The following is a 26644-nucleotide window of genomic DNA, read 5'->3' as shown; positions in this document are numbered from 1 at the left end:
TCCTAATATTGCTAACTGGTGGAAGGTCTTTTGACACTGTTGATGTCCCGGCTTCTGCTCTCAAACAGCTGGGTGTCTTGACCTTTGCTATTGGAACCAGAAACTCTAATATTAGAGAACTGCAGACGATATCCCACGATCCCAGTCATGCCCTGTCCGTTTCTGAATTGACTGACCTGCCCAGTGTCCAACAGCAACTCCAGTCCTCCGTAGAGGCTGTGGTTACTGACGTCACCGAAGAGCCACCAACTGTTCCTGGTATGTTAATAAGCAATGCCTCTTCCTGGCCTGAAAGGCTACCTGACTTGTTTTACCTACGCTAGGGCAAATAAATCAAATATGATAGTTGTTTAGCTCCAGGTGTGCACAGAAACAGAGGTGGCGGTGTGCTTACCTGCTGTTTGAAGTTAAAGTAGTCAGTGGTAGTTAGTGACAAGAAATAGGCCGCCAATGGATGATTAGTCTAGCAAAGTACGTTTTGCAAAGGTTTTTATTTTCTTGCCTTCCTGTCCTTTCTCAGTTGACACTACCGGGCGAGATATCGTATTCCTTTTGGATGACTCTGATGGCGCAAGGAATGGCTTCCCAGCCATGCGTGATCTCGCTGAGAGAGTGGTAGAGAAACTGAATGTGGGAGAAAACAAAGACCGCGTCTCTGTGGTCCAGTACAGCAGAGATGCAGAGGTCAGTTTCTATCTGAAAACACACACCGCAAAAGAGGACATTGTGGATTCGATCAGACGGCTGAGACACAGAGGGGGCAGATTCCTCAACACCGGGGCAGCCCTCCAGTATGTCAGGGACAATGTCTTTACAAACTCCTCCGGGAGCAGGCGTCTGCAAGGTGTTCCACAGATGCTAATCATGCTAAATGGTGGAAGGTCTTCTGACAATGTTGATGCCCCAGCTGCCGCTCTCAAACAGCAGGGCATCTCTGTGATTGGCATTGGAACAAAGGGCTCTGACAGTAGAGAGCTGCAGAAAATATCGTATGACCCCACTTACGCCCTGTCAGTGACTGAGTTTACTGACCTCCCCGGTGTCCAAGAACAGCTCTCGGCTGTGATGAGCAGAGTGCTAGTGAGGGCCACGCCCATTACACCAACAGTAACTGGTAAGAGAGTGACTGAATTTAACCTTCCAAGATGATGGCAGCACGCAAATTCAAGTGTTTTACAGTGTTCTTTACTGAGTTGAGGTCAGCCAGTGGCATTTTGACTGAACAGCCGTGCCAGCGTTAGTAAATTGCAAATATTGAGGCTAACTTAGGTCATCCAACTTCTACACAGGAAACATTTGTTACATCAACCTAAATATGTCTCAAATTTTATCTTCCATAGTGGAGAGACAGCTACCAGGAAAGGATGTTGTGTTTTTGTTGGATGGATCTGACGGTACTAGAAGAGGATTCCCAGCTATGCGAGACTTTGTCCAAAGAATAGTAGAGACACTCAGCCTGGATGACAATAAAGACCGTGTCTCAGTGGTTCAGTACAGCAGAGACCCAGCTGTCCAGTTTTATCTGAACACGTATACGACAAAAGGCGAGATCCTTGACACGGTCAGAGGTTTGAGTCACAAAGGTGGAAGACCCCTCAAGACTGGCATAGCTCTCCAGTACTTGAGGGATAATGTCTTCACAACCTCTGCTGGAAGCAGGCGTCTGGATGGAGTTCCACAAGTGCTAATATTGCTAACTGGTGGAAGGTCTTTTGATACTGTTGATGCCCCGGCTTCTGCTCTCAAACAGCTGGGTGTCTTCACCTTTGCTATTGGAACCAGAAACTCTAATATTAGAGAACTGCAGACGATATCCCACGATCCCAGTCATGCCCTGTCCATTTCTGAATTGACTGACCTGCCCAGTGTCCAACAGCAACTCCAGTCCTCCGTAGAGGCTGTGGTTACTGACGTCACAGAAGAGCCACCAACTTTTCCTGGTATGTTAATAAGCAGGGCAACACGATCAATATAAAATTATTTAGATGTAGTGATATTGATCTTTTCTTGAGATTTTTTCACATTAGGAAATACAAAGTGCGTTGCTGGTACTCAAATGGTTTCAGACATTATGCTGAACATATGACTCAAAACCATGTGAATGCCTCCAAACCACCAAACTTATTCATCTCGCAATTTAGTAATCTTGTCACTTTGGGCAAACGTAACACTGGAAGGACATCTCTAGAAAGTCTGTTTCACACTATTAAACACTATTTCAAACCTTTTTTAAACAAATCAACAATTTTCCATCCACCGTTCACAAGCGATGGATCTATTCTGAGTAGCATAAACTTGAAAGTTCAATTCAATTAATGCTAAAAACATATACATTGATGTAAAATCAATTTAGATGATTTTCCAATTTAAGTGCAGCCATATAGCTTAGTATTATCAAGCATTTTCTTGATATAATCACATGGAACCAAAAGTTTGCTGTTATTACTCAGTATTACCGTAGTTAATGTGAGAGATACTGCATTCCCAGGGCTAATTACTGTAGTACAAGTCTGTGGTGGCATCCCGTTCAACTGTATTCCAAAATGATCATTGTGGTATACTTTCAATGCATTCTGATGGTGTGCTCAAAAATGGTGATGTCCATATCACAACAATTACTGTTGTATTTTCCACTTTTGCATGCATTACTGCTTCACGTAACTAACCCTCCCATTTGCAGTTTTACTTTTTAATGTATGGCAATCTATTTTCTACTTTTGAATTTTCAATCCGGAACTCACTTTGTTTTTGGCATAGATAAAAGTATTTTCTTTTGGTCAAGAAAAGGAAAAAGATCAGCACTCTTGATCCTAAGACTTCATAAAACACAAGCAATGTTACAGCATTCATCTCACAGTGTCACACATGGATATCTTTCTGACTTGAATCTGTGTTAGTGTGCCTTAGTATAATGATTTTCTCCCATGTTTGTCTTGAAGAGTCTACCTTTTAATCTCAATATTCTTTCCAATTCTGGTAGTATTTTCAGGAAGCATGTCTTTGTTCATTTACGCAGTGCAGAATAGTCTTCCTTAATCTTATCATATCTTTTTGACTGTTTCATTTTGTCAATGATGCACTGAATGACAGGACATTGATTTCATCATGAATAGTCCCATTGACAAATTTCCCTGTATTCACAAAGGGGAAAAAAAGTTTTAGTCCACAAAAGTATGACCGCAAATGTTTTGTTGGAAATGTTAGTACCATAATTTAAAATGGCAGCACAGGATAATGAGTGATGAGTGATACATTTCCTATATCCATGTTTCAGACTGGGATGACATGACAAATATTGTAAATACAATCTTCATTTAACCAAAGAAAAAGTCTGTCTGTATCATTAGAAGTATAGGGAAACTTATCTGGCAATAAAATTATTAGTTTATGATTTATTGTAGTGTTTATTTTAAATGACTACTGGCTGCTGGTGTTTTCATTGAGCAGATAGTCCATTCAGCAGATGCTGTCCAATCTTATGTGTGCATTCTGGGTGGTTGACACTTGACATGCTTTGTCTGACATCATTACATTCACCAATATTATTTTTCAAGCAATTTTACTTTTCAGTGATTTTCATCCTGAATTTACGCTGTAAGAGGACGCCGTTGACCACAGTTTACAAGGTCTTCTTGCAATGAGGACATTTCAGAATATAGTTTCACAAAAAAAGAATAAAAAAATACTGTATGTATATGGTTTAAGTTTAAGTTAAGCTTACAGTTCAACAATGATCATTTCTATAACAGCACTACCTACCCTAGGTAACATAATTTTACCTGTTCTCTCTCTCTTTCAGCTGAGTCACATGGCCCCCGGAAGGATGTCGTTTTCCTTATTGATGGATCTGATGGTGTTGGACGGGAATTTCCTATCATCCAGGAGTTTATCCGCAGGGTTGTGGAGAGTCTAAATGTGGGCGAGAATAAAATCCGGATTGCCGTGGTCCAGTATGGTGACTTTGCTCAGGCTGACATGCATCTGAATACACATACAACCAAAGAAGGTGTATTGAATGCTGTCACTGGAATGAGGCAGCGAGGAGGAAGACAACGTAATCTGGGTCAGGCCTTGCAATTTGTCAGTCAGGATATGCTGACGGCAGCGCGTGGCAGCAGGAAGGAAGACGGTGTACCGCAGTTTGTGATTGTTGTTTCCAGTGGGTCTTCGACAGATGACATCAGTCGTGCAGCATCTTCCCTCAAACGGTCTAGAGTTCTTCCCTTCAGCATTGGGACCAGGGATATTAACCCTACAGAACTGCAGGTGGTATCATACGTGCCAAACTTTGCCTTCACTATAGATGACCTCCCTGGCCTGTACACAGTGCAAAACAACTTAATCAACACTCTTACTGAACTATCAGATGATGACATTGCGAGGATGCGTCCAGAATTCCCAACTGTTGAAGGTAATTCTGCTCAATTTTATTAATTCATGTTATGTAAAAATGGCTTGCAGCCCAAACACACATCCCATGTATTTCGCTACAGTACGTGTTAGTTCTGCATGTGATTTACAGTGTTCTTTACGTGATATTTGAATTATATATTTGAATTTTCCTGTCATAGTGTATGTCCTCTGTATCTATTAGGAACTCTGTAGCCAGTTAGTTAATCATATATTGTTACTCTGCTTGCATTACTTTTGAGCAGCAATCCCACCAGCACCCACAGAAGGAGAAAAGAGGGACGTCGTATTTCTAATTGATGGCACAACAGCTGTGCGCAGCGAGTTCCCTTCCATCCGAGAAATGATAAGAAGAGTTGTCGAGAAGCTGGATGTGGGATTGGATAGGGTCAGAGTTTCAGTGGTACAGTACAGTGATGACCCAAATTTAGAATTTCTTCTAAATGAATTCTCCACCAAAGATGAGGTACGTCAGGCTGTGATGAGACTTCGAAGCAAAGGTGGGACCCGTCTAAACACAGGTCGCGCTCTTGACTGGGTGTCCAAAAACATCTACCAGAGATCAGCAGGAAGCCGCATTGAGGATGGTGTGCCTCAGTTCCTCATTTTAGTAACAGGTGGAAAGTCTACAGATGATGTATCCACTGCAGCTGACCAACTTAAGAGAAACCACGTTGCGCCTCTTGCCATTGGTTCAAGGAATGCAGACCCTGATGAACTGAGACAGATTTCCCTGAAGCCTGAACTTGCATATACAGTTGACAGTTTCCAGCAGCTTCCAAGAGTGGAGACACAGCTCATTGATTCAGTCAAAACAATATCCACTGCTGATATCATCAATAGTTATAGTCCTCCCTCAGTGGACTTAGGTAAGAAATACTATCCATGTTTAAGATTTAATTTTAGTTGTTGTTAAGTTGTTAAGTTGTACTGCTCACAGCAATAAATTATTAATGTTTTGATCATTTACTTTAACGTGATACTTTATCATTCCTCATACAATTGGGAAAAATGCATCATGGCACAATGGTGGTGGTGGTGGTGTGGTGGTAATGCTCTTTTCCACTACTACAAAGCCTCAGAGTTCAATTCTGTTATGGAGTTTTGTTATGTTTTGTATGCAGGTTCTTGTGTAACTCCCGTCCTTTTTGTCATGTTTTTGTTGCAGGTAACCTAAATCTTGGAAGAAAGGACATCATCTTCCTTATTGATGGCTCAGACGCTACAGGTGCTTCTGGCATCGCTCATATCCGTGACTTTATCCTCAACATTGTCCAACAACTTGACGTGCAGCCTGATCAAGTGCGTGTGGCTGTTGTCCAGTATGCAGACAGTGTTAAAACAGAGTTCTCACTCAACTCACATAACAACAAGCCGGCTGTTATATCTGCTATCAAAAGACTGCGTCAAATGACTGGCAGGTCATCAGATCTGGCTGATGCCATTGAGTATGTCATACAGAATGAGTTAAAACCCTCTACCGGTGTTCGTCTGGCTGAGGCCTCCCAGCATCTTGTGGTTCTCACAGGAGGACGTTCCTCCCAAGACGTTTCCATCTATGGACCTCTGCTTAAGGGCTCCCGGATCAACTGTATTGGTGTTGGAGCTGGTGGTGCTAACACAAAGCAACTATCCCAAATTGCCACCACCCCAGATGATGTTCTTCAGGTTCCTACATTCCCTGGCCTGCCAGCAATCCGGGAGAGGGTTATTGCTAGGTTGAGTGGTACCATCCCAGAGGAACTACCCACAGACTATGAGAATCCTAGTACGTTGTGCAAAATTGTACATATATTACAAATACTTAGATAACACGTTTTATGCTAAATTAATTTTATGTTATAAGAATGCTAACATCTAATGAGTTGTTTTTTTCTCCATTTTTTCTCCTTTCTTTACCCTATCCTCTTCAATATGTTATCTTTCTTCTCATAGCTGACCTGCCTCCACCCAAAAAGGCTGATATAGTGTTTTTGGTGGATGGCTCCATTAACTTAGGCAGGAATAACTTCAATGAAGTGATGTCGTTTATCACCAATCTAATTGATCTGTTCTTCACTGAGAGAGACAACCTTCGGATTGGCCTGGCACATTATGCTGCAGATGTAACTGATGTCTTCTACCTCAACACATACAAGAACAGGCTAGACATTGTAAACGGCATCGGCAAAGCAGAGTACAAAGGTGGACAGAAACTCAACACTGGTGCAGCCATCCGCCACGTTCAAGATGTTCACTTTACCAAAGAAAAAGGCAGTAGGGTGGATGAGGGCACTCCTCAGATCCTAATGGTTATCACTGGAGGACGCTCAGCCGATGACAGTAAAACTGCAGCCCTTGGTCTGAAGAACAAAGGTGTGAGAGTCTTTGCTGTGGGAGTAGGTGATACTGGGAATGAGTTAGAAAACCTAGCAAGTGAGTCCACCACTGTGGCTCGAGCAAGCACCTATCAGTTTCTTTCAGAGCTCAATGAGCAAATCCTGGAGACTTTAGATGATGAAGTAAAGGGGAAGCTGTGTGTTGGTGTGGAAGAAACTACAAAAAGTAAGAGAGATATTATTACTTTTTTTTGCTAATGGACTTTATTTGCAACTTGCAACAAAAATGACTAAGATAAAACCATACTCTGTTTTACAGCCTGCAACATAGAGGTGTTGGTGGGCTTTGATGTTTCTGCCCAGAATATCTTCAGTGCTCAAACCAACCTTCAGAGCAAGATGGGTGCCATTTTGCAGAGAATTTCAAAAATGGCAGCCATCAGTTGTTCATCTGGGCAGATTCCCTCTGTGCAAGTTGGCATGCTGGCCATGGACTCCGCCTCTGAGCCGGTCCAACTGGACTTCACAGACAGTGCTGATGAGCTCTTTGAGGCCTTCAGAGCCCTGCGGAATCGTGGCCCTTTTGTCCTCAATGGCAGGACTATCTCAGCTTACACCAACAGGTTCAAAAGCAGACAGGATGATGTTGTCAAGGTTGGTCACTGAAACAATTTAAACCAGAGTTATCTTGGATTATTGTCATTCCAGGGGAATAATATAAAGCCAATCACAATAAGATCTTTCCTGCTAGTGTTACATTGTTATTAGTTACATCGTAGTTTTGGTGCTTTTGTAACACCATTGTACAACTGTGAGACACCTGTTGTAAATGTAAGTAAGTTAAAAGTGTTCTCATTTTCCGGTTAATCTTTCAGTCATATATCAATAATCTAAGCTGCTCAATTTAGTAGTTTTGATCCATTATTTGGATCATGTAGGTCATGTAGTAGCCTACAGCTGACAGATAATATACATTAGGAAAATATGTATTGAATCAGACTCTTTAACAACAAATAACAAATATTAAAGGATTTGGATCATGATTAGGGCCAACGAACCTTTGTTGGGACATCACTAGTTTAAAATTACCAAGAAGAAGCTGAATTGTGTTTCTTGTAAAGGTTGTCGTTCATCTCACTGATGGTCTTGATGCCCCATATGCTGAAATGAAAAGACAAGTTGAGCAGCTTCGCCTGTCAGGTAAACAGATACCATACAAATGGCCCTTGACTATAATTTGTACCACTGTGAAATTGTAGTATTGTCATAGTCAGACAAATCTGTTCGTGACAGTCTTGTTTGTTCAAAACAACAGGAGTGAATAGTTTCATCATGGTTGGGCTGGAGCGGGTGCCCAAATTTGAGGAAGCTTTGTTGCTGGAATTTGGTCGTGGCTTCAGATACACCAGACCCTTACGCATCAATGTTATGGACTTGGACTATGAGCTAATGGAGGAACTGGTGAGTCATACAGTCATACAACAGTCATACAGAAGACTTCAGTGAACATCCTTTTTTTCTGCTTTAATTACTTAATGTTTGTTTTCTTTTGCTGTGTAGGACAATATTGCAGAGAGGGTGTGCTGTGCAGTGCCATGCAAATGTACTGGCACCAGAGGAGACCGAGGAGGAGTTGGAATGCCAGGGTCTAAGGTATCCAATGCCACAGAAAACAGAAAAAAAAAAAACAGAAAATACATTTTTTTATGTTCGTAAAAAAAAGGTTGTCAGAAGCTAATAGCTGTGTGTTTTGTCTTTCAGGGTAGTCCAGGATCACCAGGAAGCCAAGGACATCCTGGAGATGAGGGCGGTCCTGTAAGTTTGAATGCATTTGTTACCTATGTGGTCACAGCCCACAGTATTTCCATGAGAGACTTCGAGATGCCTGTTGTAAATGTACTAGTGAACCATAGTTTTTGTTCACAAGATCAGTGACAACTTTCAATGTTCTTTTTGTTTTCTACCACTCCATGCTCCATCATATTGCACCCCTCCTGTATTTTGTCAATGCATTTCATTGCCTTTATTACGTAATGACAGGGAGAGAGAGGTCCTCCTGGTGTGAATGGAACTCAGGGTTTCCAGGGATGTCCAGGACAGAGAGGTGTCAAGGTAAAGGCTTTGATAAAAACTTTCAGCTTTAACTTATTTGTTATTGTAAATTGTATATATTATCTAATTATATACTTAATTGTTTATTGAAACTTTTCTTTTCTTTTATCCAGGGATCTCGTGGATACTCTGGAGAAAAGGTGAGTGTTGTCTTTCTTTTTTTGAAGTCTTCATTATTACATTAAGCTGTCAGAAAAAAAAGGAAATTCTTGGGTTACCTAACCAAATGTTTCCATGTTGCAGGGTGAATTTGGAGAAATTGGTCTTGATGGAATCAATGGAGAAGAGGTAAGTGTGTATTAGATTAAGTCATTCAGTCTTTTTGTCTGTCCTTTGTTTTGTGTGTCACATAATACAGAATTATGTATAATGGGTTCTTGTCTTAAGTTATGTGGCCCACTAATATGTTCATGTGGCAAAGACATGTGAATCTGCCTGAGTTTATGCATGAATGTGGGCATTAACTTGCATCTGCATCTGTCTTTTTTCAGGGTAAAAGTGGAGTGGCAGGACCGCCAGGAGACAGAGGAAATCCTGGCAGAAGAGTAAGTGACAAATTTAGTTTTTGCATTTGCATTTTAAAATCTCATATAGTAAGTACTGAAATACCTAAAAAATCATAAAAATGCTTATTATTTTTAGGGTCCCAAAGGTACCAAAGGACAAGCAGGAGACAAAGGAGAAATGGGAATCAGAGGAGACCCTGTGAGTATTCATGGAAAATGGTTATAGTTTACTGTCTGAGTTAACAATTATAATGACATAATGTGTTAAACATAGACAGCTGAACTGATCTACTTGATTACAGGGTAATATTGTATGCATCACTTGCCAGATGTTTGTAAATTTGTTTGTATGCATACATATAAAGTGAACGTCAGAGAACTGTGTTGAATGTAGCTGAAATTGAAAAAGTGTTATCTGCCTGATAGGGTATTAGTGGACAAGATAACAGCCGTGCAGGGCCCAAAGGAGATCCGGGTGATGCTGGACCAGTGGTAATGTCTCCCTTCACACACTGTATTGCCGTAGAAAAAAAATCCTGCCTATGCAATATACTTTTAGCAGTTTCAGCAATTTAACAATACGTGGTGGTGTGTGTTTGTATGGGCTTATATTACTGAGATATCTGCTCTGAAATGACAGGGAGAGCCTGGAGCAGATGGAAAGAAAGGATCCCCTGGTGAACCTGGAAGAAGGGTAAACAATTTTGCCATGTGTTAATTATCTTTGCTAACCTCTTACTTACCACAGGAATTTGTTAATCAAGACTTATTTTTACTTCCACTTTGCTAGGGATCTGATGGCAGAAGAGGCTCACCTGGACAGGCTGTAGGTCTCATTTTGGTGATAACTTACATCGTTTGACACTTAATGCAAGAAATTGTAACATTTTCCTGCTTGCATGTCATTAAAGGGAAACCCCGGAAAGCCAGGAGCTGATGGTGTTCAGGGAGAGCCTGGTATTGGAGGATCTAGAGTAAGTTTGTCATTCTTTTCGTAGTTTTTGACAGATTATTCAATATGCAAATACTATTGCCAAAACATGCTTCACAGCAAACGTCGTCACTGTTATACAGTTATTATACAAGTTATTCTTGGCTGCATCATCAATATTACAAATTGTTTTGACTGGACTGTGAGTGGATTATTTACAGATCATTTTTTTCTCATGGGTTGGAGGTCCATCTCTAAAATCGAAGAATGTGGTACATCAGTGATCTCTGGTTTGTCTTTTTAAGGGTCCATCTGGACCAAGCGGTGCACCGGGACCCAGAGGAGAAGATGGGAACCCTGGACCCAGGGTGACTGAACCTGAGTCCATTTTATTAAATAGATCCCTTTGCTATGTCTCTATATCTATAACATATTAAACACATATTAATTCAAGGCAAGCCATTCATATTTATGGAGCACATATTAAATCAGCATCAGTTTTAAAATGAACACAGAGCAGACATATTAAAATCTAATTTCTCAAAAAACAAAACAATAAAAACCACAGATTTGCAATGGAATACTGGTTTGACTGACTGAGATCATGTGCACTATATACCTAATTTAAGAAAAGACATATCCTCTAATGTCCAATTGTTTTGTTTGACAGGGTCCAGGAGGTAGTCCAGGTCCCGCTGGAGAAAAGGGTAGAAGAGGACCTCTTGGTCGTAAGGTACTGAGTGGAACATAGTTTGGCATGGCTCATGTTCTGCCAGAACATGCTTGTTTCACTTATAAACACACTGGCCTAAGCCCAGCTCTCTCATATTACTGGACACACATGTGTAGTCTATTTGAGCAAACATGAAAGCACCATAAGGAAACACTGAGGCACTGCTCGAGTTCTGCTGCAAAAAAAGGATATGAGCCTAATGAAATCTATAGAATCGGGCCGTGCAGAAATATTTCACTTGTAATTTAAAGCCTTTACATTCTCTTTGAATCATTAACTCTTTGTGTCCCTCTGTGTCTCATCTCTGTCTGGATGCCTCTGTGTAGGGAGAGCCAGGAGACCCAGGACCAAAGGGTATTATTGGGCCTCTTGGTCCCCGTGGAGAGCCTGTAAGAGTGAAACCACATCTTCTCTTTAATATTAAACTGGTGAAAAATGAGCATAATAATAGTCAATCATGTTGTTTACATAACCAAATGTCTATACTTTATGATGGTAGGTGATTATTTGATAATCTTGTCAAACACAATGTCTTAGCAGGAGAGCATCTGCTAAGGAACTCCTGCTCTTCCCGTTTTAATAACAAATTGGTCGAGCAATTTTCTGTCATGTTTTTTTTTTTTTTTTGTAGGGGGAAGATGGTAGAGATGGATTTGGCGTGACAGGCCCTAACGGAAGAAAGGCAAGTGGACTATGACCCCTAGTGATATAGCACATGTTTATATGGTAACCAGAAGACAAGGGTAGAAAGGAAGAAATTGAGGCCAATTTAAATATATTACAATGCATTTTTGTCCACAGGGAGATGAAGGCTTCCCAGGATTCCCAGGATCAAAGGTAATGGAAAACACTAATTCTTGAGATGAAATTTCAACATATGTTAAACATTATGGAGTTACACTGTACTGTCTGGCCAGTGGTTCTTTTAATGTTGGTCATTTGCATTTATTTTCTTTACCTCCATCATCTCAGGGAGCAGCTGGTGACTCCGGCACCAAGGGTGGACTTGGGCCCAGAGGAAATCGTGGACAGAGGGTAAGTTAGATTAGGTTAATATGAGCATATATTCTAAATACAATAGAACATACGTGGTATTGGTATCACTTAGTAACACTTGGCTTGTTCAAGCGCATTAGTGGACACGTTTAGTGATGCACGAGAGGCTTGGGCTTGGTTTTGAATCCTTTTTTTCCAAATATACAGTATGTAGTCTTGGCAGTGAAAGCTGCATGTGCATACACATTGTGTTGACACTTTGCAGTCTTTGAAGAAAGTGAACATTTTAAGTTGATCCTTTTTTTGAACAGTTGAATAGCTTTAAAAGTGAATTATTTTTTCTTGCTGTTCTTTCCAGGGTGTCTCTGGAAGTATCGGTACACCTGGACAGAAGGGAGAGGTTGGATATTCTGGACCATATGTAAGCAACTGAAAATTCAATCGTTTGCTTATTAGCTGTGTAAATTCCATATAAATGACACTATAACAGAATATGTGTAGTTGTATACCATCCTGAGTGTTTTTGTTTGTGTTCTCTCATGGATTCATATTACTCAAACGTATTACTCATTATATATACACTGCACAATATATTTAATTATTTAATTCGCTTTAACAAAAAGAATTGTGCCTTATATAGGCAGCACAAAAATTATTATTATTTTTTTTTTTTTAAATCATTGGCCATGTCCCAACAGGGTCAGAAAGGACCAAGAGGACCTGGTGTTGTGGTATGATCTCATCATCAAACTTTTTTTTTTAAGTTTTAGTTTAGAGAGCAAAAGTCATTTTCTCATTTTCTCCAAATGTGTCTTTGTCCTCAGCAATGTGAGCTGGTCAAGAAAATCAGGGACAACTGTCGTGAGTATAATTTGATAACTATGAACAATGTAATTCTATGACAGTGGAAAGTAATGATGTTATGTGCTACAAAAATGTCTCACTACATTTTGTCTTCTTTTTGCCTACCAGCTTGCTGTTATGGTGAGTACAAAAAATAGTGTTAATTACAAAGTAACGGTTTGAATGACTATACTGCTACAGAGACAACAAAATCCTCTATGTGTGCATCTTTAGGTAAGCTGGAATGCCCGCTCTACCCCACTGAGCTGGCCTTTGCCTTGGATGTCTCTCAGGACACTAGCCGCCCTAACTTCAACAACATGCGTGACACAGTCCTTCGCCTAGTCAGAGACATCACTATCTCTGAGAGCAACTGTCCAAGAGGAGCTCGTGTTGCTTTGACCCTGTTCAACCACGAAGTGACCACTGTGGTCCGGTTCGCTGATGCAATGAAGAAACGCGCTTTGTTGCAGCAAATTGAGGGACTGCAGACCCTGCAGACCAAAAAGAAGCGCAGCTTGGAGACAGCCATAAGCTTTGTGGCCCAGAACACCTTCAAGAGAGTGCGTAGTGGTTTCCTCATGAGGAAGGTGGCCATCTTCTTTGTTGGTGGGCCAGCCGGTCAGGCACAACCACTTACTAATGCAGCTCTTCGCCTCCATGATGCTGGAATTGCAACTCTTTTCTTGGTCAGTCGTGAGGATAGAGCACTCAGCAGAGCACTGCAGGTAAAACAAACCTCTTATCTTAAACTTCTATCTTAAAGGGATACTTTGCCATCCATAGCTTTATAAGTCATAGTTATAGTGATTTTCTCTAAATGAATAAATAAATAAAGGTGTGTATTGTATTTTTAACATTTTTCGCTTCACTTTGTACACCAGGTCAACAACACAGCACTAGCACAGGTAATGGTCCTACCTAACCCTGGAAGTGCTCAGTACAACTCAGTCATCCAAAAGGTTATGAACTGCCATGTCTGCTTTGGTAAGAATTCTGTGCACTAAAATCCCAATTTTTTTTTTTTTTTTTTTAAAAATAGGAACATTTGTTGCCTCACACATCCAATCGTTGTGAAAAAGTGGTGATTCTATTTCTGTTCTGAAAATTAGTGATTTTTTGTATTTTTCATTATTTTATCTAATTTCATTCACATTTTAAGGATAAGCAAAGAAACATTGCAAGATTTTTATATTTAGAGAAATGATATATGCTAATGTCAGTATATTTTCAAGCTTGTGTGATATAACTATTATATCAGAAGTACAGTACCCTGGCTTAAGAACAGTCTTGCTACACCTTTTGTTGATTAGAAATACATTACCTCCACTGAAAGTTACATTACGCGTTTTCCTTTTTAGACGTCTGCACTCCGGACCAAATGTGTGACTATGTGCCCCCATTGTCCAGCCGAGATAGGAGGTCTTTCACCACGGATGTAGACATCGACATGGCTTTTGTTATGGACAGCTCTGAGTCAACCTACCCAACAGTTTTTACAGAGATCAAACGCTACATAGCGCACATAGTGGAACAGCTACAAGTGTCTTCAAATCCCACATCATCCGTTCACCATGCCAGAGTGTCTGTTATCCAGCAAGCACCTTACGAGTTCATCAACAACAAAACTGGCTCTCCCATCCATGTGGATATTGGCTTGACGGAGCACCACTCAGCTCAGGATATTGTCAAATTTCTGCTGGAGAAGACACCGCAGTTAGAGGGAGGCCGGGCACTGGCAGCAGCTATTGAAACAACAGTGGAGCACGTGTTTGAGAAGGCGCCTCTACAACGCAACAGGAAAGTACTGACGCTGTTTGTCACAGGAAGTGTGGAAGAAGAGGAGGAACAGCTGGTGCGTATTGCCACTGAGGTCAAGTGCAGAGGCTACTTCTTGGTCATCCTAGGTGTGGGTGAGAAGTTGAGAGCTGGAGATGCTCGTGTCTTGTCACGCATGGCCAGTGAGCCATCGGACGTCTTCTTCAAGCGTCTGGACAGCATCTCACAATTTTACGACAAGCACATCCAGAACTTTGGCCAGCTGCTGCCAAAGTACATCAGCAGTAAGTTCAAGAGAGATGTAAATCTGTGAATCAATCAATTTCATTGCATGTCCTTTTATTTACTATTTTAATCGCATTGGTCATGTGAGTGACATATGGTGTTCTATGTTGTTTCTTTCCAGTTGAAAATGCTTTCTACATGTCCCCCGAAGTCTCTAAAAACTGCAAGTGGTTCCAGAGTGACCAGCCTCTAAAAAATCCCTTCACATCATCACACCAACAAGAGTAAGTGTTGCAATATTTTTATGCCATATCATTGGTTGTTGAATATAATATATTGGAGAAATTAATGGTTCCATTCATTATTTATGCTGCATTAACAGGAAATATCAGAAACATGAAAATCACCAAGCAGTCCATCAAAGAAAGCACAAAGGTAAAACTTTGGATGTACTAAAACAAATTTAACACTGCTGCTGCTTGATGTGGTCATGCAGAGCTAACCGCTACACCAGGCTGCCCATAAATCATTACCCAGCAGTATTCACGCTTCTTCTCAGACTCATGAGGCACTTAAGAACTAAAAAACAACGTGTTAAATTATGACTGAACATGAATAGTAGCATAATCTTAGTGTCACTGACATCCATTCAACAGTAGCTACTGGCCTTTTTAATAGTGCATTGTCCTGCCGTGACACAACTATGAATTGCCCCCTCAGACACAGATGAGCTGCACGTCTCAAACGTCACCTCCAGCAGTTTGAAACTGCGCTGGACCAGCCCAGACCCCAAGCTGTTTGTGTACTTTGAGGTAGTGGTGACACGGTTGCACGATCATGCCCTGGTGCTGAAGACCAACGTGTCAGGCACAGAACTTTCTGTGGACAACTTGGAGAGCACTCAAACTTACCATGCTGTGGTCACTGCCCACACTGCAGAGGGTCAAACTGTCTCCACCCTCAAAGGCATCATCACTACCAGTAAGTCCATAAACACACCTACACAAATATGTTGTACGCTTACTTTTTATCACACAAGATGGTATATTATTGAAAAGAGCATTAAGCAATAGTTCTCCTTCCCCACACCACAAACAGGAGCATTCTAAATATGTTGGTTAACGGTAACTTGATTTCTGGGTTTTAAAACCTACTTTGATGCTTTGTTTTGAAACAGTCAAAAAGTGAAAATGTTAGATAAATGTTCCTTCTTTTCTTTTACTTACTATAGTTTGAGGAGCGGTGGGGGATGTCATTTGTTCAAATAAATAAACTAAGCTAAACTAAAGCAAAAATTAGAATTAGCTTACAGACTTTGTTCCATTATCGCAGCTGCTCCATGACTGTTGGTTTCACTTTGACAGAAGCAGCAGAGCATAAACCAGAGCATAAGCCAGAGCATAAACCAGAGCATAAACCAGAGCATAAGCCAGAGCCTAAACCAGAGCATAAGCCGGCCAGCCAAGGAACCAGCACTGTAAATACCACACCACTGGAAAAACCAGAAACTGGTGAGTGACTGTGCATGCATGTGTATATACATGTGTGTGGATTATGTATAATTTATCATGTGATCTGTATTTTGGAATTTGGAAATTACACAACTTGTTTAGCAGAAGATTCTGCATTGATGCTAACAGTCTCCATATAGTTGTGTTTGGCCGGGTTTCCAAGGCAGAATATTAGTCATTTGAATAAAACCTGATGGTTGAACTCAAAGAATATAAAGTGCCATTCTGTAATGCAGCAAAACTTCAAGTCAACTACTACAGAAATGTGTTATTAATCACACCAGTACATGCCAAAATACACTGTGAGTCATTCCAGAAAATTTAGGAAATTAATGCTCAAACTCCTCAAGTCTTGGTTTGTAGATTACATTTTTTCCTTAATATGTTTTGACAAACGAAAAGGTTAGGACTGCAATATTTGTGGCACTTTGGAGAAAAATTGCTCTTAGGAACAAGAAGCAAAGGAGAAGATTTATAGTGCATAGATTGCAGCTGCTGCTTCTTAAGGAAGTCAGGAAACTTAAATGAGACATGAGAGGGTCTTTGAGGAGGCGAGCTTCTTTACCTGCCCTACTATCATTCAGTTATGATTAAAGGAATAGCTGTGCTGTCTTCATTTGAAAAAAGTCAGTAAGTGATGGACGTTGATGCCCCACTGACGCATAGCATGTTTTTACTCACACTGCAGTTTACACTATGCTGTCCCAGAAAAGAATTAACTGCAACTAAAACACCAGTGGATTTATTTTTCATATGTAGCTGTGAAAGATTTTTGGGGTAATTTCTGGGAAAACTATATGAACTAACATAAAATAGAAACTGTAGTTATAACAAACTAACTTTTCAATTCACCCATGGAAACCTATATTGAAACCAATTTCTTTCTACTGACTACTTTTAGTTTCCAAATGTCCAAGCTCTTAATAATGCAAGAACCCTAAACCATCTAGCATGTTTTGCTATTACATTGAAATCCCTTTCCTTTGTCCCATTAGACCCTGTTGAACACCTTCAAGCTGTTAATATGATTTTATTCATTACCAGCAACTTTTTTAACAGCTCACAATAACTGCTATCTTGTAGATATACATTTATTCTTAACACAAACTCATCCTCTCTCTCTGTCTGTCCTCCATCACTGCCTTTTTTTTTTTGCATGTTCTAGTTAATGAATTGGCAGACCCATGCTCACTTGACTATGACCCTGGAATGCCGTGCAAAGACTATCAGGCTAAGTGGTTCTTTGACAGACAGAACGGGATCTGTACACAGTTCTGGTATGGAGGTTGTGGAGGCAATGAAAATAGGTTCGACACTGAGGCCCTCTGCTTGAAAAACTGCATGAGGTCAGGTAAGTGGTTGTCAGTGCCAGGCCCTCTGGGGGAATGTGCCCTCCTCTGGTGTGATGGTGTCTTATGATGCAGCATATTATGAGCTTCAACTCCAGGTACAAAACCAACAAATTGGTCGTCTAGAATAGCACAAGTCAATTTTGAGTCAGTTTTATTTCTCTTGTAAAAAATTAAGGATACTGTTTTAAAGATACAAACCTTAAGGTGTAAATCAAGCCTCTGTCTTGCTAGTCCAAGTATGTTTTTTGATAGTAAGCTTTTAAACCATCCAACAGTCATGTTAAAGTGATTGTTTTGTGATTATTTATAACACTGCACTAAAGGACTAACTGCTGCAACCTGAAGTACACTTACAATGCTGCAGCTTTATTTGCATGTCTTTGACATCATCATCATCAGCTGGTGAGGATGCTGACTTAAATCAATCAATCAATCTTTATTTATATAGCGCCAATTCATAACAGTGTTATCTCAAGATGTTTTCCATAAAGAGTGGTCTGGACCAAACTCTTTAATTAAGAGAGGAACCCAACGATTCAGGAATTCAAAATTAAGGATTCAAGAATCCCCACATGAGCAGCATCAGATTTTATATTAGGCAAGAGCGGCAGGAAAAACTCCCCTTTAACGGGAAGAAACCTGGCTCAGAGGTGGGCGTTTTTCTGTCGGGGACTTGTGGAACATGCCGATCTTTTAGCACTATATTATGTATGTAGCTAGCAAGTGCATAACTTTATATGCTTTTGTTTTAGAATATCATTTGGAAACCCACTTTACAACTAACTCAAAGTTTTAGCATTAGAACTTGCTGGCCAAGTATGGCTCGTTAAATCTACTGGTGACAGTTGTTGTTTCGGCTGACAAAATCCATGGTCTTTGTCTAGAAATTCAATTCAAAAATTGTTTTGTTTGCTTTAGTGTGAAAATTAAGCCGCGTTTCAAAATTGCTGTACAAGTCTGCCACCTTTATCATATATGCAGCGCGAGAATGGAAAGCTTAACAGGCCTAGCAACAGCCATTAAGGAGGAAGTAGTTAGCAAACAATTCATAGAAGCTAAAGGAAATTATATCTTATTCCTGATATAAGATTTTATATTTTCATCTTGTGGGTATAGTAAAATTGTCTCATGTCACACATGGTATTGGGAAAACGTGTATAATTTGTGACGAGTATTGCAAATGAGTAAATGTCTGTTGTCATCCATTTGCCCTTGACATCATGTTGAAAATCCTCCTGATAGTTTTTCAGCAGCTGGTGAAAGTCCGTTCCTTTAAGCTGAAATCACATTTTCATATTTCCACAGTGCCGGAGCCTCAGCCAAACGTACAGCAGGTTGAACAGGTGCAGATCCTCCCGGATCCTGGTGAGACCTGATATACAGTCACTAAATATCATGTGAACAGTTTTCTGTAGGCAGACAGTGTTATGTCACCCTTCTTTCCCTTGTAATACACTGTTGCACATGTATACTATGCGAATGCTAGCCAATAGGAAAGAAAAAGCACTTCCTTCCTTGTCTTTACAAGAGCAAATCCATGTCCATCAAAAGAAGATTTGAATCAAACCTTTTCAGACCACCCCCAATGTTGGGCATATATCTGTACATCGAGTCAACACTGCATGTTATATTACTGTTTCATACTTCAATTTCCACAAACCACCAGCTCACTTTGTAGAACAACAAGTCCTTTGTGTTCAAAGCAAACCCACCCACCTCCTACTGCCCCTCAGATGATCTAATGACTGATTCAACAAGTAAAAAGCCAAGCATGGAAAAATGAGAAAGTTATGCTTTTGTCACAGGAGCGAGCCAAGTCATAACCACAGAGAAAATGAATGGAAAGCCTTGTTCACTGGTTCATTGTTTTTTTTGGCAGCAGTTCTCATACGGAGCAAGTTCAATTTGTCAGGACCTCGTCATTCATTGGAGTAAATTGTCACAAGGCACTTAATTCACAATAATAGAACTCCAGCTGAATGTGTGTAATGTGCTTCCATGATTGTGGGAGAACAAAAGTCTGCTGTGATGGAAGTGCTTTTGTTCTTTTCTTGAAACACTCATAAGCATTACAATAATGAATTGCCATCATCTCTTCATTACTAGTCATCATGCATAATGGTATATACACCACTGATTGCACCATGCATTGTTTTTCATATTTAAGGGTCATTTAATGCAATTAGTTAAAGCACACAGCCTTGCCTTGAGATTTGTGCTGCTCTTGTTGCATGTGTTCTCATACTTTCCCCGACTGTCACTTCCCTCACAGTGGCCTCTACAGCTGTGGACATCTGCCAGCTTCCCAAAGAAGAAGGCAGTTGTGCCAAATTTGTCCTCAAGTGGCACTTCGATGCCCCCAGCAAGAGCTGCACACGCTTCTGGTACGGAGGCTGCGGTGGAAACCAGAATCGCTTTGACACCCATGAGCAGTGTGTGAAGGCTTGTGGAGAACCAGGTACATGTCCTATTCATATTGATAATTTCACAGTATCAGTGGTCAGGTATTGTCAATGCGAGAGGAAAGACCTGGGTGAAAGCAGAACTGTGGAATATGTCGCATGGCAACAGAAGATACATGAAACAAGAAATCAAGTCTCAGATTATCAATCATAGTAGTAAGCTTTGATTGACAGCACAGCATCTACAGTATAAAGAATGAGTCACGCTGATAGAAGCACAGTACAGTTTTGACATGCATGTACATTACTTGAGTACTTTTGTCTTCTGCTATTTATTCGACTCTACTACTGCAGTTTTTACTCCACGTTTATTTCACAGTTTACTTTACTTCACAGGCCAAAACATACTCCACAAACTTTTTTCTCTCTTTTCTGAGGGGCCTGATCTCTAGACAGGGTACTACTCGACTAGAATTAATGTGTATAAATAACTTAAAGCAAGGTCCACCTTATCGAGCTACAACAATGGAATTCTGCTTACACATAGATGCATAACAATCTATAGCCATATATTTATATGTTGATCTTCTGTAGAATGAGTACTTTTACTTTTTTGCTGATGACACTTTTGCCTAAGAAGGCTTTTCAATACAGGGCTTTTACTTATTCTTACATTGAGATATTAGGATCTTTCATTATTCATGCTCCCAACACACAAATAAGCCTTAATAGAGAGTTACAAAATGGCAGACAGAGAGAGTGAGGGACTCTTGGTTCTCTCTGGCAGCCATGAATATTTGAAATGAGACCTAATTTGTTCTGTGCTTCATGGTGCTTCTCACTAAATCATAAAAGAAATGCAGACACTCAGACAGTGTCCTCACACTGATCCTATGTGCTGCTGAATGCTGAAAGGAGGTGATGACAGACTGTTTTCCTCATGTTCTGATAACCTACTCTAGTTAATAATCAGTATATTGTTGTTGGGGGCTTGACAGGAAGTGATGAGGAAAAAGCTTGCGCCAAGTTAAAGTTTATTACCACAAAAAGCTGGTAATAGCCTTTACAGTTATGAAACTCAGCTTGTTTTGCTCAGTCGTGTGTCTCAGGGGCTCGGCACCAGAACCTCTTTCGCTCTCCTTCTCTTTCTCAAAGAGAGGCATTAACTCAATTAATGGCTCTTGCTGTTTCAGTGTTTGCTGCCATCAGTCGGCAGCGAGGAAACTTAAATTTAAGATGAGATAAGGGGAAATTCAGGTGTTTCAGCAGCACGGGACCGAATAATTACAGAAAATAGAGGAAGGTTAAAAAGTGTACAAAACAAAAGTAAGAATAGAATAAAAATAGAAACTATACAAGAGCAAATAATCTCAAGATTACTAGACAAGCAGTGCAGCACACCCACAAACAGAGTTGTACTTAAATTAATACTGTAACACTGTGGTTAGAAGTCAGCCAGAAGCATAGTCTATGTAGAGTAAAATCATACCATATGCAACAGTGTTTACTAGAATATTATATAATGCGATTAAGTAATTATTATAATTAGAATTAAGTATAAAATGTATTATTATTATTAGTAGTAGTAGTAGTAGAAGTATTTAAGAGTTCATTTACATATTAAATGTTTAACCATGTTTTGATTCTTTATTCATCACCAGCCCCTGTCAAACAAGGAGTCATCGCTGCAATAAGAACATAGGACAAAAGTGACACACATGGCCAGCTTTCACCTCTGTTCAGGGGATTATGAGGAGAACCATCCAAAATGGCCATACTGTAAGGAATGCAATACCAAAGCAATGGTGGCTGCACTGGATTCCACAAAAATGGACTATCCCCCAAATTCTTGAAGTAGTCTTTTTCACAACAAGAAAGGCAACACGACTTGCTGCATGATTTGTTTTCCTGGTGCTACATAGTATGTTTGTTTTACAGATGAGATGAGTGCATTCAGTTCTGTAAGGTCATGTTTTCTAGAACAATGGCATCATATGAGTTTTCATATTTTTTAAAATGCAGTCTTATAATTAAGCAAGAAACATATATGAATATCTTGGACAGAGATTAGCAATAAATCAGTACATGCAGGAATATGCATAATGCATAATCTTTTTTTATATCGTGTTTTTACATTCCACACTCACATAGAATTATTGGCTTTTTTTGATTTATACTGTTTTCAACCTCACTTGATCCCTGTGGAATCATTCCTTCACTATTTTCCAGTCACAGAATTCATAGCAATGTTTACACAAGTCATGTATGGCAGTGTGTGTATTTAAAAGTGACCAACTGCTCGGGTGCTAAAACATTAACGTAGTGTTAAGTGCACTTGTGGATCAGCTGCCTCAAACACACAATTTACAGAGAAATGGAATGTACTTGTCAAGCTGTTTTTGTTTTTGTTTCATTTGGTTTTCCTGAAATTTGTGTTTCATCTGGGTATAGGGAAAATAAAAATGAATTAGACTTTCTAATAAACATGAGCAACTGATTGTTTCTTTCTTGTTTTAAATCAAATACAAGAAATGGTTATAGAGGTTCAGAAGTATAAGCGACACTGACATCCTTTCAAAGGTGGATGTGTTTGGATGACATTTCCCCTTTGAAAACTATGGGATTTAAAAAAGAAAAAAAAAAAAAAGCAAGTTCCTCTTCCCCAGAGTAAGGTAACGGTATGAAAGTAAGAGATCATAAGATTCCTAAACACATACAGCCTTACAATGGAGCTTGTTAGACATTTGGTCAATGTGCCATCATGGGCCACTCAGACTTTGTATACAAATGATTTACGAGACAGTCTGATGAGGCCACATATCCCCGTAAGCAGAGCCTCTTATTCATTACAATTACTCCAAAGTCATTTTCTGAGTTATGCACCCATTTATAGGAAAAACTTTTTAAAAATGCAAATGTTAAATTCACCACTGTCACGCCACCATGAGCAGTAACGTGCTCATTCACGTGGAAAAAAGAAAAAAGACTGGATCACTCTTGTTAAACGGTAAAACACTGTTGTGCAAGTTTCAGAATTTGGGACAGACTTTTGAAAGAAAGCTGATTTAAGACAACATGCAATGTACTTTTAAAAGCTTTGTATGTTTTTGTGAAAGAGACCATAGCTGTAGCAACCCAACTACAGCTTTCAACACAGTAGATCATTCCATCCTCACCCACAGGTCTTTAACTGATTATCCTTATATTTATATATCCACTACAATAAAACTGTAGTTATTTTTTTGGACCATCATTTGTCCTCATCTCGGCCAATTAGTCCCCTCTGTTAAACCACGTGCAAGAAATCCTGGAGTCATCCTCGATTCAGGATGTAAGTTTTACAAACAAATCAATCGGCTGGTAAAATTAAGTTTCATGCATCATTTCCAAACTCAGAATTTTGGGGGTTGGCGTTGATGACAGCATCCAACAAAAACTGCCCAAGCTGAAATCAGAATGATTCCTTTTCTGTTGTCGTTGGACGGCAATTCGAGCAAAGGCACCACTAGATGCCTGTTTGCTCCCGGCAGCTCAGGCTCTGGGTGGTTCCTGCCGTCCATATCCTCATGCACGGTTAATGCAGCTGCAGCCTTGGCCGTATACTCTGACTGGAATAAATGCGGCTGAATATCGGAGTGAGCCAAAACACTGTAAAATGTATCCTGTAATATCTTCTGCACAAAATGTAATAGATGAAATAGCCTGTTTGTCCTTGCCCTTTCGGCGTCACTGTACATGTTAAATGATAGCGCAGGTGCCAGAAGAACAACAGATTTTGCAGCAGGAGAGCTTAACTTTCTCTGCCAATATTCACACACTGAATTACTTATTGTGCCAACTACATTTCCCGTCAGAACTGATTGGACATCCACATGAAATGCTCGGCTGTCCACACATTTATGACCATGTAATGTAAATATTAACAACTGTGACAGATACAGGGAGTATTTTTTTGACCAGCAGACACAGATTTCCAATCACCATGCATGAATAGTGAAAAACCCCACTCTCTGATTTGGTTTTGCACACTTTGCTGCACAAGCCTGTCATGAATGTGGGACTGAATGTCCCACATCACATAGAGTTAAATCTTGTTAGCACATTTTAACATCACACTAGAGGACGATTATTCATATCCAAAAACCCTAACTGAAAACAACTGCTCACAATTAGTGGTGAAACTTGATATGTTTACACCAGTGCTGACTCTCTCTGCGGGTGGGAATTTGTACTTCTGATTATATGTGTTAAAAGATTCAAACAGCTGTAGGGGGGGGGGGGTTCACCAGTGACGGTTATAACTTGCTTTCACATGTGTGCATATATGCATATGGTAAATATATAATGACATGGTGCTCTGTATGGTGTATCCAGTTGGAGTTGATCAATAACACACTTGTCTCAGAAGCAGAAACATCCCAGTCGTCATCGTGAGCAATGATGGCCCACTGTGCTTTGCAAATCGATTAAGTATGGAATCACCATTCTGTCATCACTGCTCCAAAGGCCAACACCATGTTAATGTTGAAGATAACTGAGTGTAGACAGCATTTTTAATCTTTTTCACTGTCAAAAATCCCTGTCTTAGTCTACTTTGGACAGAGCCCGGCTAACTGTTAGGCTGATGTTGTATATTTCCAACTAATTTGCAATTGCAAATACATTTTGAAGGGAACTAAATGCCGACTGCAGTTTAAACCTGGGACTCCTCTTCCTCCCACAGTCCAAAGACATGCAGGTTAATTGGTGACTCTAAGTTACCCTAAATTACCTTAAGTGTGAGTGTTCATGTGTTTTCAGCCAATATACTGTATATGTTCAGGTACTGGCAGCATTTTGTAAAGTTAGGGAAAGTCTGTTTGTCTGTTTTAATACAGAAAAAAAAAAAAAAAAAAAAAATCAGCAGTGACTTCAGAAATTAGATTTTTTTAAATTAAGATTTAACCAAAATCATGATCTTTCCCTAACCTAGCCTTTTGTTGTCTCCACAAAAGTGGAGTCTGGAAACGAGCCCTGGATTCTTGTGTCCTGCACTTCCTGCACTTTGTATAACCACAGTCATTCCCGTAACGGCTGGAAAACCACAAGTGGGTGGACTCGATTCGAAAAAACTGGCAGATCAGGTAAAAGTCTTTAGTAGCAGATTCGGTACACGGGTACAAAACAAACAAACAAATCCAGGAGGGGCAAGGCAAAGGCAGAGGCAGAGTCGAAGGCAAGAGCAGGAATCAAAAACCAGGAATGTAACACACTGCTGGAACGCTTGTCACGGGGAACGAAGACGAACTGGCAAAGAGGACAGAGGAGACACAGACTAAATACATTGGGGCAGGCAGGTAACAAGACACAGGTGGAAGGGGTGGAGACACAATCAGTGGTGGCGGGAAAACACACAATGGGAGGAAGTGAATCTACCAGAAACAAGGGGAAAGGGTAAGAAACCAAAATAAAACAGGAAATGTAAAGAAGCATGAAGGACAAACAGCAAAACCCCAGGATGGGTCATGACAATATATACATAATCAGCTTATAGAATAGAACACGAAACCTCTATACACAATAAAGCAGTGTCTACTTTGAAACTACTTGTCATCTGTTTCACATGTTGTCAGCAGTTCCACCAAAGAGACATTTCCCCACTAAACTTCTCAGATGGTTTCATCTAAATGACCCACTGGCCAAAGGAGCCCATGGGTTATATAAATGAACCCAAACCACCTACCTGATACATCTAATGATACGAAGAGGTTCAAAGTAGCTCCACCTTGAACAGCTACAACAGTAGAATGCTGCTTCCATGCTCACAATTTGGAGTCACCAATAAACCTAACCTGCAAACCTTCAAATTCGAACCTGCAACCTTCTTGCTGTGAGGCAACAGTGCGAACCAGCACACCACCATGCTGCCCTACAGTAGGTGTACGTAAGGATTCTAAATGTAAAGTAACAGAGCAAAGGGAATAAAAATTTACAGTCTCTGTGTACAACAGAAAAAACCAGAGAAAACCAGAAACTGGCAATTCTGTGTCAGAATTTCCACAAAGAGCAGAAAGTGACTAACAGCAGCTCATTGTGGTACACTGCCGAGGCATTCAGCGCGTGCCAAGGCAAACCACGCGCTCTCTTCCAAAAGTGCAACCACACAGCAGAATATGAATTAAAACAAATAACCTCAGCGCCATTAAACAGTGGAAATCATTATTTTGGTTTTCAAAAGGTGATGAATGGGTCATAAAGAACATGTGAAATAATGAGAATCCCTCTTCTCCTCCCTCTCCCTTTCTGTCCTTTCACTACTTTCTTTCCTCCGTTTGAGCCATCATTATCTTGTTAAAGAGGGATATCATTATTCATATCAACAAACAGGACAATACACCAATGCACTGCATCCATTATTTCTTGATACTCAGTGGTTCTCAACTGGTCTGGCTTCGGGGACCCACCAGCACCCCTTAATGACAAGCTGCCACCCAAATTGAGGAACATTTTCAACTTCTCAAATGTATTTAAAGAAAAGATGGCGCAG

General features: G+C 40.2%; 1 protein-coding gene across 1 annotated transcript in view; it reads left to right on the top strand.

The window, feature by feature from the left end:
• The window catches only part of col6a3 (collagen, type VI, alpha 3), a 91944-nt gene extending 69329 nt beyond the window's left edge, over positions 1-22615 (top strand). Inside the window, exons 6-44 of the mRNA XM_070837620.1 lie at positions 3800-4411; positions 4656-5279; positions 5579-6178; positions 6346-6954; positions 7048-7382; positions 7850-7928; positions 8044-8189; positions 8289-8381; positions 8490-8543; positions 8769-8840; positions 8954-8980; positions 9084-9128; positions 9332-9385; positions 9483-9545; positions 9773-9838; positions 9987-10040; positions 10137-10172; positions 10258-10320; positions 10583-10645; positions 10948-11010; positions 11337-11399; positions 11642-11692; positions 11812-11847; positions 11983-12045; positions 12365-12427; positions 12705-12737; positions 12831-12867; positions 12979-12990; positions 13084-13577; positions 13734-13836; positions 14211-14912; positions 15035-15137; positions 15236-15288; positions 15574-15834; positions 16218-16364; positions 17530-17715; positions 19022-19081; positions 19989-20174; positions 21780-22615. Coding sequence (XP_070693721.1) covers positions 3800-4411; positions 4656-5279; positions 5579-6178; positions 6346-6954; positions 7048-7382; positions 7850-7928; positions 8044-8189; positions 8289-8381; positions 8490-8543; positions 8769-8840; positions 8954-8980; positions 9084-9128; positions 9332-9385; positions 9483-9545; positions 9773-9838; positions 9987-10040; positions 10137-10172; positions 10258-10320; positions 10583-10645; positions 10948-11010; positions 11337-11399; positions 11642-11692; positions 11812-11847; positions 11983-12045; positions 12365-12427; positions 12705-12737; positions 12831-12867; positions 12979-12990; positions 13084-13577; positions 13734-13836; positions 14211-14912; positions 15035-15137; positions 15236-15288; positions 15574-15834; positions 16218-16364; positions 17530-17715; positions 19022-19081; positions 19989-20174; positions 21780-21820 — 6452 coding nt within the window. The 3' untranslated portion in view covers positions 21821-22615. The remainder of the gene's footprint in view (positions 1-3799; positions 4412-4655; positions 5280-5578; positions 6179-6345; positions 6955-7047; positions 7383-7849; positions 7929-8043; positions 8190-8288; positions 8382-8489; positions 8544-8768; positions 8841-8953; positions 8981-9083; positions 9129-9331; positions 9386-9482; positions 9546-9772; positions 9839-9986; positions 10041-10136; positions 10173-10257; positions 10321-10582; positions 10646-10947; positions 11011-11336; positions 11400-11641; positions 11693-11811; positions 11848-11982; positions 12046-12364; positions 12428-12704; positions 12738-12830; positions 12868-12978; positions 12991-13083; positions 13578-13733; positions 13837-14210; positions 14913-15034; positions 15138-15235; positions 15289-15573; positions 15835-16217; positions 16365-17529; positions 17716-19021; positions 19082-19988; positions 20175-21779) is intronic.
• Positions 22616-26644: the final 4029 nt, after the last annotated feature.

This window comes from Pempheris klunzingeri, chromosome 10 (genome assembly GCF_042242105.1).
Source record: "Pempheris klunzingeri isolate RE-2024b chromosome 10, fPemKlu1.hap1, whole genome shotgun sequence".
Classification (NCBI taxonomy): domain Eukaryota; kingdom Metazoa; phylum Chordata; class Actinopteri; order Acropomatiformes; family Pempheridae; genus Pempheris; species Pempheris klunzingeri.
This window is presented reverse-complemented; position numbering and strand designations above follow the sequence as displayed.